This window comes from Somniosus microcephalus, chromosome 3 (assembly GCF_052327205.1).
Source record: "Somniosus microcephalus isolate GS21.2 chromosome 3, FLI_Smic_1.0, whole genome shotgun sequence".
Classification (NCBI taxonomy): Eukaryota; Metazoa; Chordata; class Chondrichthyes; order Squaliformes; family Somniosidae; genus Somniosus; species Somniosus microcephalus.
This window is the reverse complement of record NC_140989.1, coordinates 340530691-340547711: the sequence shown is the minus strand read 5'-3', so window position 1 is coordinate 340547711 and position 17021 is coordinate 340530691. Positions and strand designations below refer to the sequence as shown.

Here is a 17021-nt window from a genome sequence, read left to right as displayed (position 1 = left end):
CAACGCTATCGTCCCCAACAAGCTGGCCACCAAACCCCACACTCTTGGCCTGAACACTTCCCTCTGCAACTGGACCCTGGACTTCCTAACAAACAGACCCCAGTCTGTCAAATTAGGTAACCACACCTCCCCCCGCCCCCCCCGTGACCCTGAACACGGGGGCCCCACAAGGATGTGTGCTGAGCCCTCTCCTCTACTCCCTCTTCACCCACGACTGTGTGGCTGTTCATGGTTCCAACACCATCATCAAGTTTGCGGATGATACCACGGTAGTAGGCCAGATCACCAACAATGATGAGTCAGCCTACAGGGAGGAGGTCCAGCATCTCGTGAAGTGGTGCGCCGATAACAACCTGGCCCTTAACATCAAGAAAACCAAAGAAATCATTGTGGACTTCAGGAAGTCTAAAGGCGGAAGTCACACCCCCATCCACATCAATGGGGCTGTGGTGGAAAGGGTGGACAGCTTTAAGTTCCTCGGAGTCCACATCACGGAAGACCTCTCCTGGTCCCTCAATACCTCCTCTCTGGTGAAGAAAGCCCAGCAGCGCCTATATTTCCTAAGGAGGCTGAAGGGATGTAACCTGTCACCCCTGATCCTCTCTAACTTTTACCGCTGCACAATAGAGAGCATCCTGACAAACTGTATCATAGTATGGTATGGCAGCTGTAGCTACTATGACCGGAAAGCCCTGCAGCGGGTAGTCAAAACTGCCCAACGCATTACCGGCACCCGGCTAATGACCATAGAGCACATATTCCAGAAACGCTGTTTACGGAGGTCACGGTCCATTATCAAAGACCCTACCCACCCCAGCCACAGTCTGTTCGCCCTCCTGCCATCTGGGAGACGCTACAGATGCATTCGCACCCGCACGACCAGATTTAGGAACAGCTTCTTTCCCAGGGCTGTCATCCTACTGAACTCCACAAATAAACTCTAAAGCCTGCACATCTGCCAATGCACTTTATTATGGTTATGTTTATGTTAATGTATTACAAGCCAAATGTATGTTGAATGTTTAAATGTCTTAATCTAAATGTACGCTCTCGGGAGCCGCAAGCCTACATTTCGTTGTACTGCACTTGTGCACTAACAATGACAATAAAAGTTGATTTGATTATTCCGGTGTATTGTCAAAACTTCAAAATAAAGGGCTCCAAATATTTTTTTTAGGGAAATAACAGAAAATGCTGGAAAAACTCAGCAGGCCAGGCAACATCCGTGGAGAGAAAATAGAGTCAACGTTTCGGGTGAAAACCCTTGTACGATAGCAAAATACGGCAGATGCTGGAAATCCGAAATAACAACAGAAAATGCTGGAAAAACTCTTGAGTTTTTCCAGCATTTTCTGTTTTTTTTTTAGGGGGCGGGTGATCAGAAGTTTCATTGGGAACAATGCTCGGATTGGGAGAGTTCGTGTGCAGACTGCAACGACTGGTGCTTAACTGAGCAACAGGGGGGTGGACGGAAGCTTATCCCAGCCGTTGTCATGGAGACGCATTAATTACAATTTTGGCTCGTGCGACGCTCTTTTTCTCTCCGGGAAGTTAGCACCAGAAGATGCAATCAGTGGCAGGCGCCGGCCCGGGGTTTAGTGCTGGGCTCAAGGTGAGGCGCCTGGCATGTTGCCCGGAGAGTTTTGCTGGAGTTAGCGGGCTCACTGCGCGGTCGCGCGATCCGGGGCGGCTGGCGACAGGCGCTACACCCTGGAGACAGGTGAGTGAGTGAGTGAGGGCCAGCGGCAAATGTAGAGCCGGGTTTTCAGTTTACACACACACACTGCCCCCGCCTCTCAAACCAAAACCATGCTGTTGGTTTTAATGCAGAAATGGGGGTCGGTTGGTTGGGGTGTCAGATGCTTTGATGGAGTTCCTGGCTGACACAAGGTGCAGGGGCGACCTGTCCACGCTGTAATGGCTTTGTGCAGGGTAGGTGCTAATGGTGGATGGCGTTACTCCGGGGCTCGGGGAGAGAGGGTGCAAGGTAAAGGTGGGCTCCTTTCTACACACGAGTATTGCTAGATGGAAATAGGTTTTCACTTGGATGCTCGCGGGGGTAACTCTTTCAAATCGAATATATTTGTAAGTTTGCGATTTTTCTTCAGGCAGCGTCTGATTTAGGTAACTATTGGCAGCTGTGGGGATATGAATTGCTCTGATGGCTCTGTCTAGCAACTTGGTAAATCCATTCCTGGAAGAATTCTTTTTTTAAAAACTTATTTCTAGCCACATCCGACGTGCATTGTTTAAGGAGCATTCACTAGTGGAGATTTACGATGTACCTCCGCATAGCAACCAGAGGCATTCTTGCACCCAGGACCGTTACTGGTTGGGGTATTGTTTTGACACCAAGGAAAGAGAAATGCTGGAACAAAGACTGATTTGATTAAAAAAATAAGCTGACCTCCCAAATTCATGATTGCTGTTTAATCCTGTAAATGTTTTAATTATTTTTAAATGTTCAAAAGTGTTGAACCTCCCAGCGACATAGCTGAAATACTTTCCAAACAAGCTTAAACTTCAAATGGCAGTTAATACAACTATTGCACTGTTTTAGAAGCAGTTTTATGCCACTATTTGTGTGTGAGCCCTGGCTCAGTTGGTAGCACCCTCGCCTCAGTCAGAAGGTTGTGGGTTCAAGTCCCACTCCAGAGACTTGAGCACAAAAATTCTAGGCAGACACTCCAATACCGAGGGAGTGCTGCACTGTCGGAGATGCCGTCTTCCGGATGAGACGTTAAACACCTGCTCTCTCAGGTGGATGTTAAAGATCACATGGCACTATTTCAAAGAAGAGCAGGGAATTTATATTTATCCCTTAACATCACTAAAAAAACAGATTACCTGGTCATTATCACATTGCTGTTTGTGGGAGCTTGCTGTGCGCAAATTGGCTGCCACGTTTCCTTCGCTACATTTCAAAAAGTACTTCATTGGCTGTAAAGTGATTTGGGACGTCCGGTGGTTGTGAAAGGCGCTATATAAATGCAAGTCTTTCTTTTCTTTTATAGCTCTCTCTCAAAGGTATATAGTATCAGATGCAATCTTGGATGAGTATAAATAAATCACTTCCTAAAGATACCAAACCTGTAAATGCACAGTCAACATTTGAAAGAGATGGGTGTTAACATTTTTTCCCTCTCAGATACTGATCAACCTGGTGTGCATTTGCAGTACCTTCTATTTATATTTCAAATTTCCATCTTTTGTAATGTTTCCTTTTACCTCCAAAAGGTATGAGAATCTACTCTCTGAATGTAATTATTAATCCGAATCTTCCAAATAATTTTGCTTATATGCCACCTGCCAGTATTTTGGGATCTGGTCTGAATGTCCGTGTTTGCCAACAGAAATCAGCATGGCTTCTAGCAAGTCTTGGTGCAAAGTGACTCTGGATTCTCATGAGGACAGGAATTCCCATCTACAGCATTGGCCTAAATCACTATTCAGCAGGATGCAGACAGGAACAGAACCTAAGACAGAGGAAATGGATAGCAATGAAGGGGGAGGAGAAAGTGGAGAATGGATAACAGTAATGAGGAGATGGATGGCAATGAAGTGAAGGTGAAATGGATAGCAATGAAGGGGAAGAAAGGAAATGGATGACGATGAAGGGGAGAGGGAATGGGGGAAATGGATGGCAATGGAGCAAAATGGATGACAATGAAAGAAGAGGGAAGGAGCAGAAGATGAGACCAGTCTTTTATGGTGGGGAGGAGGGAGAGTGCCAGCTAGAAATGGGGAAGTGGGCAGGGGGGGATAAGGAGGAAAAATAGTTCCAGCCCGATCTAGTTTGGTTGGGGAGAAGATGAACAATGTCGATATGTACTAGGAAGGTTGAAGGAACAGAGTGCATCTGTGTGAAATGGTGGGGAGTTGGATAAGGTACAGTCTCTGCAAACGGTTCAGGAGGGGTAGAGTGTATCTGTTAACTGATGCAGCTGGATGGATGTGGAGGATTGAGTGTTGAGGTTACTTTTGGGAAACTGATGGTCCTTTACTCTGTTGAAAGTCCAATTATCATTTTGTTTTTCCTTTTTGCTAATTATAAAATCTATCATTTGTGATTTGTGAACCAGAATGTATCATTTTTAATCTGTAATCTCCTTCAGCCCCACAACCCCCCGAGATATCTGCGCTCCTCTAATTCTGCCCTCTTGAGCATCCCTGATTATAATCGCTCAACCTTTGGTGGCCGTGCCTTCTGTTGCCTAGGCCCTACCTCTAGAATTCCCCCCCTAAACCTCTCCGTCTCTCTACCTCTCTTTCCCCCTTTAAGACGCTCCTTAAAACTTACCTCTTTGACCAAGCTTTTGGTCATCTGCCCTAATTTATCCTTCTGTGGATTGATGTCAAATTTGTTTTTTAATACTCCTGTGCAGCGCCTTGGGCCGATTTGCTACATTAAAGACGCTATATAAATACAGGTTGTTGTTGTTGTCAATGTAAAAGTTCAAAAATTTCCAGAGCAGCTTGCCATCAAAACCCTTAGAAGTGCGCTACTATTTTGTACCTTCAATATTTGCATTTTCCTTTTCAGGCTTTTATATATATTTTTTTGCTCTGATATAATTTTGGATATATCTACAGCTTAATTTACAAGTTCATGTAACTACTTATTTTCCTGTTCTGTGTTTATACTCCGGGCCTTCAGCTTTTTGGCAACTGTGTCAAATTTGTTGAAACCATTAGTCAGCTTTTGTTTTCTAGGTTGACGTGTATGTTTTTGTGTGCTTCATGGATTGGGTCAGTGGAAATGTCTGCCTAGATACAGAAACTAGTGTCATAACTACGCTGACAGGATACTGACAGACAAGCATTTCAGCTCCAGAAAACCGGAGCATTTGATCATATCAATCAACTCCAGCTGCATTTGATAGCTCAGATAAGGATTAAAACAAATATTTGCAAATGCTGGATATCTGAAATAAAAACAGGCCTGTGTATTATCAGCATTTTCTATCCGCATCTGAAAAGGTGGGTTAACATTTCAAGTTAGATCCTTTGTCAGAACTGGTAACTGGAGGATCAGACTGAAGAAAACAAAGGTGGTGGAGGGGATGGGGAATAGGAGAATTAAAAAGTAAAAGAGAAGAATCAACACCCAAAATGTTCGGGAGCCTGCGCCTCACAACTTGAAATGTCCCTCAGAAATTCCCTTTCTGCCATCCCATTCTGAAGGGATTTCCTATATAGATTTCTCCTGCACACTTTTCACTTCCTTTCTCTCATCTTCCATCCGGACATGCCCTGGCATACCATCTTGCCGTCCAGTGAAGGTGGAGGCCCCAATGGAAGGCTCTGTACTTGGGGATCCTTCCCTGCAGCATTAGAGTCCTGGGTTGAAAAGTGTTGCACGGAGCAGGGGCATCCAACCTACCCTTGAGCTAATTCACTGATACCCAGGCCACGTGTAATTTTTTTGGCCTGGAAAGAACTGTACTCCACACGTACATAGAGTGTGAGATGTTGCAGCTCCTATTTTTCTATTTAAGGGGGCTGTTCCTCAATGTTTGCCTCCATTTTAATCCCACACACCTGATATTCAGCCACCTGGTACATGCGGGTGCGGACAAGTTAGACGACCTTCCTTGTGGGTCTGCTCCTGGGCTTGGCCAAAACAGCCATCCACAGGTCCTGGATGTGTGGGGCTCGCGGGGAAGGTCACTCTGGCTGCCTGCCTGGTGGCCCTGGAGAGGGACCGTACGGTGTACACTGGTATAATCCAGGCCGCCAGCGACCGATGGTTACTGCAGGACGTTAATTGTATGGTTGACCACAATAACGAAATACTGATTTACTTTACGTTACACTTTTTCTAGTTGGATAGGAGTTCGAGTTTGATTATTTTATTAGTGGTGCCCTGCTAGAGGGCACACTTGTGGTACTGATTTCTGTCTCGTGACACTGGAGTGTCCAGTGCCACCGCTAATGGTCCAATTAAATAGGCCCAATATGTTAACTATCTCTTTTTGCATAAATTGCTGGTATGTTGCATACTTTTTATTTGTAAAAGTCAAGAGTTGGGCATGCAAACTATTATCGTGTGTGTGTGTTTGCATTAGTCAGACGAGCAAGAGTGCAGCGTTTTTATGTCAATGTGTGAGAAAGCTACTGAATTATGGCAATTACTCATTTAAGTAGGTAGATAAGGTGGTTAAGAAGGCATACGGGATACCTGCCTTTATTAGCCAAGGCATAGAATATATAAGAGCAGGGAGGTTATGCTTGAACTGTACAAAACACTAGTTAGACCACAGCTAGAGTACTGTGTACAGTTCTGGTCACCACATTACAAGAAGGATGTGATTGCACTGGAGAGGGTACAGAGGAGATTTATAAGGATGCTGCCAGGACTGGAGAATTTTAGCTATGAGGAAAGATTGAATAGGCTGGGGTTGTTTTCTTTGGAACAGAAGAGGCTGAGGGGAGACTTGATTTGAGGTGTATAAAATTATGAGCGGCCTAGATAGAGTGGATAGGAAGGACCTATTTCCCCTAGCAGAGAGGTCAATAACCAGGGAGCATAGATTTAAAGTAATTGGTAGAAGGATTAGAGGGGAGTTGAGAGGAATTTATTTGACCCAGAGGGTAGTGGGGGTCTGGAACTCACTGCCTGACAGGGTGGTAGAGGCAGAAATGCTCACCCCATTTAAAAAGTACTTGGATATACACTTGAAGTACCATAACCTACAAGACTACAGACCAAGAGCTGGAAAGTGGGATTAGCCGCAACATTCCATCTCCAAATATATTGGCCCAGAAATTCGGGTCGGGGGCTTCCCGCGGGTGCAAGCCCCCGACCTACACTTACATATCGCGCTGACATTTGAAGACTGGGCCTGTGTGGATTTCCGGTCTGTGGCCCGGTTCAGCTCCCGGCGCGCTGTGCGTGCGTGATCCAGCGGCGTACTTAGTGCAATGAGCCGGCTGGGATCACGTGAGCACTGGGCAACCAATGGGAGTTTACAAAAGTCCATTCATGAGTTAAACATAAGACCTGTCAAACTCATGAAAAGTCCAGGTGCCCAAAACACTACTTAAACTTTAAATAAAAGTTAAAAAAACATTCCAATAATTAAATTAACTATTAATAACTTTAAAAAAACTATTTTAAACAATTATTGAAATTTCTGCCAAAATTTTTTTTTCAATAAATCGGTTCGAAAAATACACTTACCTTACTGTAAATTCTTTAAAAATAATAAACCTGTGGAAAAAAATTTCTAACTTTAATTATTAGACCACTTACCTTATAAAACTAAGTCCTTACGTCTGCTTTTTACATCGTAAAAAGTGGAGGCCTTCACGCACGGACAAACCTGTCAAAAAACCCGAAGTTCAACGCGTACGCGCTGCCTCAAACGTCGCTAGGGAACCGCCTCTTAACCCCTTGGTTCAGAGGAGAGGAAATGACGGTTTTCCGCGCATGCTGAAATCCGGCACTTCCAACGGGCCCACGCGTGAGTACCCCGTCCGTACTCGCGCGTTGGGACCGGAATTACTGGGCCAATATTGTAAACTCCTATGTTAGATTTTGTCAATGGGGAAAAAATGTCAGATTACTCGCAGTATCTGTATGCCTATAAGTGATGCTTTGATACGGGTTTTAAATGTCAAATATCACATAACAATAACTGCTATAGTATACTGAGAATTAATGGTTTTAAAAAATGGTTTACTTTGTAGACGGTTGCAGGCTCTGGCCACTCAGCACTGGTGTGCAGCATCCCAAGTCTCTTGAGCCTCTATTGTGTCAGCCACATTTGTATAGGGAAGTTTAAATCTTTAAAAAATATATATTTTGTCCCCTTATAAGTATCTTGGACTTTCTTTCTTCAACCCCAGCCCATTAACTGGCTGCATTTCCTCACAGTCTTTGCTGCCTGTTTCGGCCCTTTTGGCATTCTAGCTTCTGTCCCCCTGCCCCCACCCCCCCCCCCCCCAAAAAAAAAAATCAGGCTAGCTAGATAACGGCCCTTCACCCCCCCCCCCCTTGCAACCTCCTCCCTTTTCGCCAGCCGCTGCCAGTGTATGGGACCCACTCTCCTGCAGGTTACCAGTGATGCAGTCTCCTCAAGGAGAGAGAAAACACAGAATAAGATTGGAGAACCAGAGAGACACAGAAATGGGTGGGGGGGGAAGGTGCACAGACAGAGACATTGGAGGGGCAGGGGGAGAAGAAAGAGGAAGTGAGCACACTTCTGGTGATCCAATGATGATGACACAGACATGAGGTGAGCAGAGGACCCGCTGAGCAATGCAACCAGAGATTTCCTAATTGTAAATCAAAAATCAAAACTATTTTAAAGCAATGATAACTTATTAAGTATTAAAGTTTTCAAGTTCAAATCCAATTTAAAGTTACAGCATGCTTTAGCATAGGTAACTTGTTAATAATTGTTAAATGGAAGGTGCAATGTATTGCCAGTTCTGCATCACTGCAAAGCAGTTTGGCTATAATCTGACTTTGGAATGCAGTATTGTGAGACCATCTCGGCGAGGCCATTATTCACTACTTGGGTTTGACACTGAATGAAATATGATTCTAGAGGTGTCCAGCCAGGTTTAAAATGTACAATTTTAACAGTACCAGTGGGGTGTGGGGGGGGGAGGCATCAATTAGACCTCCTTTATATAAACACTAGCTGCTCTTAAATTGGTAATACAGTATAACCACAGCAAAACTATTTCCATTTTTGTTTAATTGAGATCCAATATGGGTCATGTGATGCCCCTGCTGGGGTGCTGTCTTGTGATCTGGCAGGATTGTTGCATGTCGTGCTGGTACTGAGGCCTCTTAACTGGACTGGTCATAGTGGGTGCGAAGTGGGGTTCACCGCTGCACTCGGGCATGTCCCTGATTCCTCTTCCCTCGCTGGGACTGCCATGTGGCTGCAGGTTGTAAGAGAATGGATGGTAAGGTATGTTTTCTGTTTTGTTGGATGCTGTGGGCTGCCTTGCAAAGGGGTGAGGTCAGGTATTGAAAGGAGGTGGAGCATCCTCCATGAGAACTTGGAGCCCAGTGGGGTAAGTTATCTGTAGCTGATGCCTTGCTAATGGAGTGCAAGTCTGATGCTGTTCAAGGTCCTGCATTTCTGTAAGACCTTGGAGGGGAGAGGTCTGCAAAGATTGAGATGTCAATTTTGAAAGTCTACTGCATGCGTAACCTTTGCATGGATGTATAGGAAACTTTTTTTTATCCGGCACGGACGGGACCGACGTGGTGCCGGTTCATCAAAAATTCCGGATAACCGAACGCTATAGTAAAAGATAGGGAGAGCTGACCGCTCCGTATAAAGCAACAAACCCTGTTGCTTAGCAACAACTGTAGAACAATGAACACAAGTTTCAAGCATCTCTGTAGCTTAGCAACAGCTGCAGCCACACCCTTGCACAGCACAGATGGAAGAAGGCAAATACAATATGAAGTAAAACCTACTCCTGAATTTTGCCGGTTAACCGAGATTTACGGTTATTTAGGTGCCGGTAAATCGAAAGTTTCCTGTATCATCTTCTTTGTTTGAAAGTTAAGGAGTCGCACTACAAAGACTCGGGAGCTGCGTGAGTTCTGCGGACATGGCCTAGCTCCAAGTCCAACTGTTGCTCAGACCTGATCTCTTGGATAAAGGTGATGGGTGTGTTTGTCTCCAAGCTTTCAGGGATACTGAAGACCCAGATATTGTTGTGATGTCCCCAGTTGTTGAACCCATCAAGCTATTTCGAGAACCTTCCCTGGTAGGTAGATTATTTGGGCTTGTAGTGCGGTCACATCCATCACCTTCAAAAACACAGGTTTCAAATGTTTTATCGAGTGTACTGCCTAGGAGTTAGTATTAGAAGAGCTCAAGGAGCTCTATGCATTGATTTGTTAATGTTTTCAACTTGAGTCCATCAATGATTTTTGAGTTATTGGAACAAAAATGTCCAGCTTCTGGTATATTTCCAGTAATATGTCACAGCATGTTTTTATTTTAATTAAACTTTTTATAGAATTATCATCTTGCATTAGGGTCAGCATTTTGTTCACTAAGCTGTGTACCTGCATGCTGCATAGAAAACCACTAGTCTCAATATTGTTGCAAGAAAAATGCAAGCTTTCCAGCTCTCCACATTGCTGTCTTTCAATCCTAATTTATTTATTATTTTCTCTTATTTTAGGTTTACAGTTATTTTTCTTTTCATTATTGGCGTTGAAATTAGTTGCAATAATAAAACCAAATGTGAGCTAATCATTTTTTTCTTATCACTGTAGTCTGTTCCAACTCTGCACCTTTTTGTTGTGCATGTATAGGATGCAAATAATGATGTGCAACTCAAGTTTAAATGTAGAAGTCCGGGTGGTGGAGGGCAAGAGAAACATGGGTATCTTGAAACAGTGAAATATAGTTAGCAATTATTTTTGGACTAGTGTTGACTTGTAGTCTTGATTGCCGTAGGATCTGCAGCCAGACAATGTTTTGACCTGCAACATAAGGAATCCTCAAGGTGTTTATTTTTCAAATTAACAGCACCATAAATGCACTTTAAATAAAAATCCTATCTTGCATTTCTGGGGCTTCATCAAACAAATCACTATTTCTAGTGCTCATAGAATACAAACTTTGGTAATACCGGTAGTGTAAAGGGTACTAATTTTTTGCATCTCACATGACACATTAATGCTGATTTTAATGACTAGCCACATTCATGCTAGTTACTAGATGCCAATTGTATGTACCTGTATTTGCTTAGCTATTTACATGATATTAACCGTTTGCCAGCTTGCTACACCTGGGTTCATAAACTCAATATGAGTTCAGACTAAATTTGAAAAATAACCTCAAAAGGAATCCCAGAACCCCTTACTACTGCACCAAGGATCCGAGAACCATATGCTCCTGGACATGGAAACAAGCTGCCTTGATGCAACTGGGTGCAGGAAGCATCTACAAAATAAACTTTCCAAACTAACCTAGCTGCTGATAAAATAGTCTTGTAGCTTATAGGCATCACTAATTGGGTCAACCTTCTAACCTTGTAGAAAAATAGGAGCAGGGTAGGCCGTTCGGTCCTTTGAGCCTGCTCCGCCATTCAATATGATCATGGCTGATCCTTTATCTCAATACCATATTCCCACTCTCTCCCCATACCCCTTGACGCCTTTTGCGTCTAGAAATCTATCCATCGCCTTCTTAAATATATTCAGTGACTTGGCCACCACAGCCTTCTGTGGTAAAGAATTCCACTAGTTCACCACCCTCTGAGTGAAGAAACTTCTCCTCATCTCAGTCCTAAATGTCCTACCCCGTATCCTGAGACTGACCTCTCGTTCTAGACACCCCCAGCCAGGGGAAACATCCTCCCTGCATCCAGTCTGTCTAGCCCTGTCAGAATTTTATATGTTTCAATGAGATCACCTCTCATTCTTCTAAACTCTCTAGTGAATACAGGCCTAGTCAACCCAATCTCTCCTCATACGACAGTCCTGCCATCCCAGGAATCAGTCTGGTGAACCTTCGCTGCACTCCCTCTATGGCAAGTATATCCTTTCTTAGGTAAGGAGACCAAAACTGCACACAGTACTCCAGGTGTGGTCTCACCAAGGCCCTGTATAACTGTAGTAAGACATCCTTGCTCCTGTACTCTCATCCTCTTGCAATGAAGGCCAACATACTATTTGCCTTCCTAACTGCTTGCTGCATTCAGTGACTGGTGTACAAGGACACCCAGGTCCCTTTGTACATCAACATTTCCCAATCTATCACCATTTAAATAATACTCTGCTTTTCTGTTTTTCCTACCGAAGTGGATAACTTCACATTTATCCACGTTATACTGCATCTGCCATGTATTTGCCCACTCACTCAACTTGTCTAAATCGCCTTGAAGCCTCTTTGCATCCTCTTCACAACTCACAATCCCACCTAGTTTCGTGTCATCAGCAAACTTGGAAATATTACATTTGGTTCCCTCATAGCTAGGGCGCAAGCACTGATCCCTGCGGTACCCTACCAGTCACCGCCTGCCACTCCGAAAAAGACCCATTTATTCCTACTCTGTTTCCTGCCTGTTAACCAATTTTCAATCCATGCCAGTATATTACCCCCAATCCCATGTGCTTTAATTTTGCACACTAACCTCTTATGTGGGACTTTTATCAAAGGCCTTCTGAAAATCCAAATACACCACATCCGCTGGTTCTCCCTTATCTATTCTACCAGTTACATCCTCAAAAAACTCCAGTAGGTTTGTCAAACATGATTTCCCTTTCATAAATCCATGTTGACTTTGTCTAATCCCGTTGATATTTTCTAAATGTCCTGTTATCACACCCTTTATAATAGACCCTAGCATTTTCCCGACTACTGATGTTAGGGTAACCGGTCTGTAGTTCCCTGTTTTCTCTCTTCCCTCCTTTTTTAAATAGTGGGGTTACATTTGCCACCCTCCAATCTGCAGGAACTGTTCAATAATCTATAGAATTTTGGAAGATGACAACCAATGCATCCACTATTTCCATGGCTACCTCTTTTAGTACTCTGGGATGCAGATTATCAGGCCCTGGGGATTTATCAGCTTTCAGTCCCATTAATTTCTCCAGCACTTTTTTTTTTTTACTAATACTAATTTCCTTTAATTCCTCCTTCTCACTAGACCCTTGGTTCCTTAACATTTCTGGGAAGTTATTTGTGTCCTTTTCCATGAAGACAGAACCAAATTATTTGTTTAATTGCTCTGCTATTTCCTTGTTCCCCATTATAAATTCTCCTGTTTCTGACTGTAAGGGACCTACATTTGTCTTCACTAATCTTTTTCTTTTTACATACTTGTAGAAGCTTTTACAGCCTGCTTTTATGTTCCTTGCAAGTTTACTCTCATACTCTATTTTTCCCCTCTGAATCAATCTCTTGGTCCTTTTTTGCTGAATTCTAAACTGCTCCCAATCCTCAGGCTTGCTACTTTTTCTGGCAACTTTATATGACTCCTCTTTGGATCTAATACTATCCTGTACTTGCCTTTTTTTTAAGAATGATGTACAACTGGATTATACACAAATGAATATGAAATCTGCTAATCAAAGCATCATGCACAACAAGCATACATGGCTTAAAATATTCAGCCATGCTGAGATTACCAAACTGTTTGGGAGAAACTGAAAAAGACTCTTGCCAAGTTAAAGCAGACCCAAGAGATCATAATGACTTCTCCAGGTTTTATTCTTCAGATACCCTACCAAGAATGAGTAGGCAAAATAGGGCTCCTGTTGTTACTGCAAATACCTTTTTCAACAGGTTTCATATGTCATTACAGTGTCTAATATAACGGCTAAAAGTCTCACGCAGCTAAGATTTCTGCTACTCTGCTTCACATGATGCTGGAGTACAAGGACTCTTGGGTCTTATGTTGGGACTGTCAGAGCTTAAAATGTAGGGAGAAGGCAGATATATTTCACAAACCAATAAATCCGGATAATGGATACATGAATGAAAGAGACCTTAATGGTACTCACCACTTCCGATGTCCCTTTACATGGCTCAGAGATGTCACCTTTTATACCACACTGTTCAGAACTGGCTTCTTTGTTAGGGTGAAGCTTTCTGAACATCTGGACATAAGCAGCGTCCCATTCAGCAGAGTGCATATTCCTTGCCAAAGTTTATTTCAGGTAAAGATATCAAGCTCTTTATGAAACCTCTACAATTACATCTGTTAACAAATGCTCACCACAACTTCCTACTATTTTTAAATGAGCTTCTCTATATATTGTAATTTTGACAAGTTCTTACTAAATATGCTATAACTGTAACTTCAGTTCATCTGTACAACAGTCAACAGTAACTAGCTTCAAAGCATGATAAAATTTCAGCCTGAAGTCTCACCATTTAATTGAATTAATTAGTCATTTGTTACCTGTATTCTGTAGACACATTAAAATGATCTTTTGCAATAACCATTTACCAAGTGTCAGCATAAAGTCTCATAAATAACATGGAACACTACCTTCTGAAAACTATGAAATTGCACTGTATACCTACCTCTTCTATAATATTGTGGTAAGAAGGACACGTTAAATATTAGCTAAATTTTTAATAGATTTGAGACAGATTGTCAATGTGCATTTTCCCACCACATTTCTCTGCAACATTTCATAAGAGTACGAAACAATGCTCGAGGACAGAGTATAGGCCGTAGCCTATTATTGGGCTGTGCTACACTTGACAGCATGTCAGTTAGCATCTCATCTCTTTTATCTACAAACAGGTCAGATCAATAGTTCTGTAAATAAATAAAAAAGCTATGAGCTCTTTTTGACTTGACAAGATATTTTCTAATCGGGGATGACTCTTCTAGCACAATTTTTATCCTGTTTAACATGATTTCAGTTTGGTTGATTTACACCAAGTTTCTGGTAGGTGCTGTCACAATTGTGATTTGAATCTGTCAATTGTAAGCAAAAGAAATGATAAGCTTCTTGATAATTTAGATGAAAATAATCAAATTTATTTGTGGACTGATTTGTGTGTGTTTCGAAGATTGTGACTATATTGCTTGTGCTTTTTTTATATGTATGTAATTTAAGCATAGAAATTGTTTTATAAATTGTGGATTTATGATTTTTGTGCTATTTATACTTTATATGTAGATATGTTTCTTGATGGGAAAATTGAATCTTTACTGCATTTTACTTTTTAAAAATTGAGTTAACTGGTTTAGCATAGTGCTTTACATTAGGACATCGCTAATTAGATCAACAGGAAATACATTGTAACGGCAATAGTCCTGTTCCCTATGAAATACTTAATGATAGAAGAGCAGAGAGACTTGAAATTCATTTGCACAATCTTTTAAAAGTGGGAGGGCAACTTAATGAAACTTTTTTTTTAAACCTTTTTATAAATAAAGATAATGCTGACCCCATGTAAATCATTTGTTAGAATATTTTGTGCAGTTTTTGGCCAACCTATTTTAGGTAGAATGTTAAGGCCAGGGAAAAGGTACTGAAGAGATTTACTATGATGATACCAGGGATGAGGTGCTTTATTTGTGAGAGATTATAGAAAATGGGGCTTTTTTTTTAACTAAAACGGAAGGTTAAGAAGAGATCTGATGTGTTAAAATGATGTAGGATTTTGATACGGTAAATAGAGGACAAACCTATACCACTGATCAGCGAGTTGGTAACTCGGGGTGGGGGGGGGGGTGGGCACATATATTTAACATCCTTGTTAAAAGTGCAAAGGGAGCGGTGAGGAGGAATTCTTTATGCAGAAGGCTGTTACAACGTAGAATGTATTGCCAGAGATGGTGGTGGAAGCAGAATCCATAATTTTTAAAAGGGAAGAGAATAAATATTTGAAAGTTATGAGGAAGATATCAATAAATTGGTTAGGTGGGCAGAACAGTGGCAAATGGAATTCAATCCGGAGAAGTGTGAGGTAATGTATTTGGGGAGGGCTAACAAGGAAAGGGAATACACATTAAATGGTAGGACACCGAGTAGTGTAGAGGAACAAAGGGACCTTGGAGTGCATGTCCACAGATCCCTGAAGGTAGCAGGCCAGGTAGATAAGGTGGTTAAGAAAGCATACGGAATGCTTGCCTTTATTAGCCGTGGCATAGAACACAAGAGCAGGCGGGTTATGCTTCAACTGCATAAAACACTAGTTAGGCCTCAGCTAGAGTACTGCTTGCAGTTCTGGTCACCACATTACAGGAAAGATGTGATTGCACTAGAGAGGGTACAGAGGAGATTTACGAAGATGTTGCCGGGAGTAGAGAATCTTAGCTATGAGGAAAGACTGGATAGGCTGGGTCTGTTTTCCTTGGAACAGAGGAGCCTGAGGGGAGACCTTATTGAGGTGTATAAAATTATGAGGGGCATAGATAAAGTGGATAGAAAGGACCTATTTCCCTTAGCAGAGGGGTGAAAAACCAGGGGGCACAGATTCAAAGTAATTGGTGGAAGGTTTAGAGGGGATTTGAGGGCAAATTTCTTCACCCAGAGGGTTGTGGGGGTCTGAAACTCACTGCCTGAAAGGGTGGTAGAGGCAGGAACCCTAACCACATTTAAAAAGTACGTAGATGTGCACTTGGGATGCTCTAACCTGCAGGGCTACGGACCAAGAGCTGGGAAGTGGGATTAGGCTGGATCGCTCTTTGTTGGCCGGCGCGGACACGATGGGCGGAAATGGCCTCTTTCCGTGCTGTAACTTTCTATGATTCTATGAAGTGCAGAGAAAGGAAACTAGACACATAGCTTTTGCGGAGAGCTGGCAGGAATGATGGTTAAATGGCCTTTTGTGCTGTAACATTCTATGATTCAATGAAAACCTAGACTATTATATATTAATAAATATGATTAGCCTGTTGTTTCATTGAATATATATGTAGTGCGCACATGGATATAGGCAGTAGAATTTTGGATGAGCTGAAGTCTGTGGAGGATGGGAGGCTGGGGTCGTGGTGGAAGGAGACCCAGGTGGTGGGAGATTGGGAGTCGTGCAGGCGGAGGGGGTGGGGTGGGGTGGGGGGGGTGGGGGTGTTAAATCGAAGGCAAGGGCCCAGAAATTCGGGTCGGGGGCTTCCCGCGGGTGCAAGCCTCCGACCTGCACCTACCTAGCGTGCCGGCCGTTGTGCTGTGGGCCCGCGTGGGATTCCAATCCTGGGCCTCCTCCAACTGCCGGCGCGCAGTGCTTGCCTATCCCAGGGGCGCAGTTAGTTCGAAGTGTCCCCTGGCATCACGTGGGCCATGGAGAACCAATGGTAGCAGGGAAATGCCCATTCATAAAATTGACAGGAAGAGCTGTCAAAACTATAAATACTATAAGCCCCAAAACATAACTAAAACTTCAAATACATTTTTTTTTAAATCACATTTTTAAAATAACTATAAATTACATAAAATAACTATTTTAAACAATAATTTAAATTTTTAAAAAAAGTAATTACATTTTCTAACGGGGCTAAAAATAAACTTACCTTTCTTTAAAGTATTTAAAAATAATAAACCTGTGGAAAAAATGTTTTACTTTTAA

General features: G+C 42.6%; 1 protein-coding gene across 4 annotated transcripts in view; it reads left to right on the top strand.

Annotated features, from left to right (window-relative positions):
- The first annotated feature begins 1462 nt into the window (after nt 1–1462).
- LOC147122285 (uncharacterized) overlaps nt 1463–17021 on the top strand; it is a 69078-nt gene continuing 53519 nt past the window's right edge. For 2 of the 4 annotated variants that reach the window (XM_085983250.1, XM_085983252.1), the window contains exon 1: nt 1464–1612. In XM_085983250.1, coding sequence (XP_085839376.1) covers nt 1565–1612 — 48 coding nt within the window. In that variant the 5' untranslated portion in view covers nt 1464–1564. Of the gene's footprint in view, nt 1721–14298; nt 14396–17021 lie in introns of those variants that run through there. The other 2 variants (XM_085983249.1, XM_085983251.1) reach the window with 2 other exon arrangements.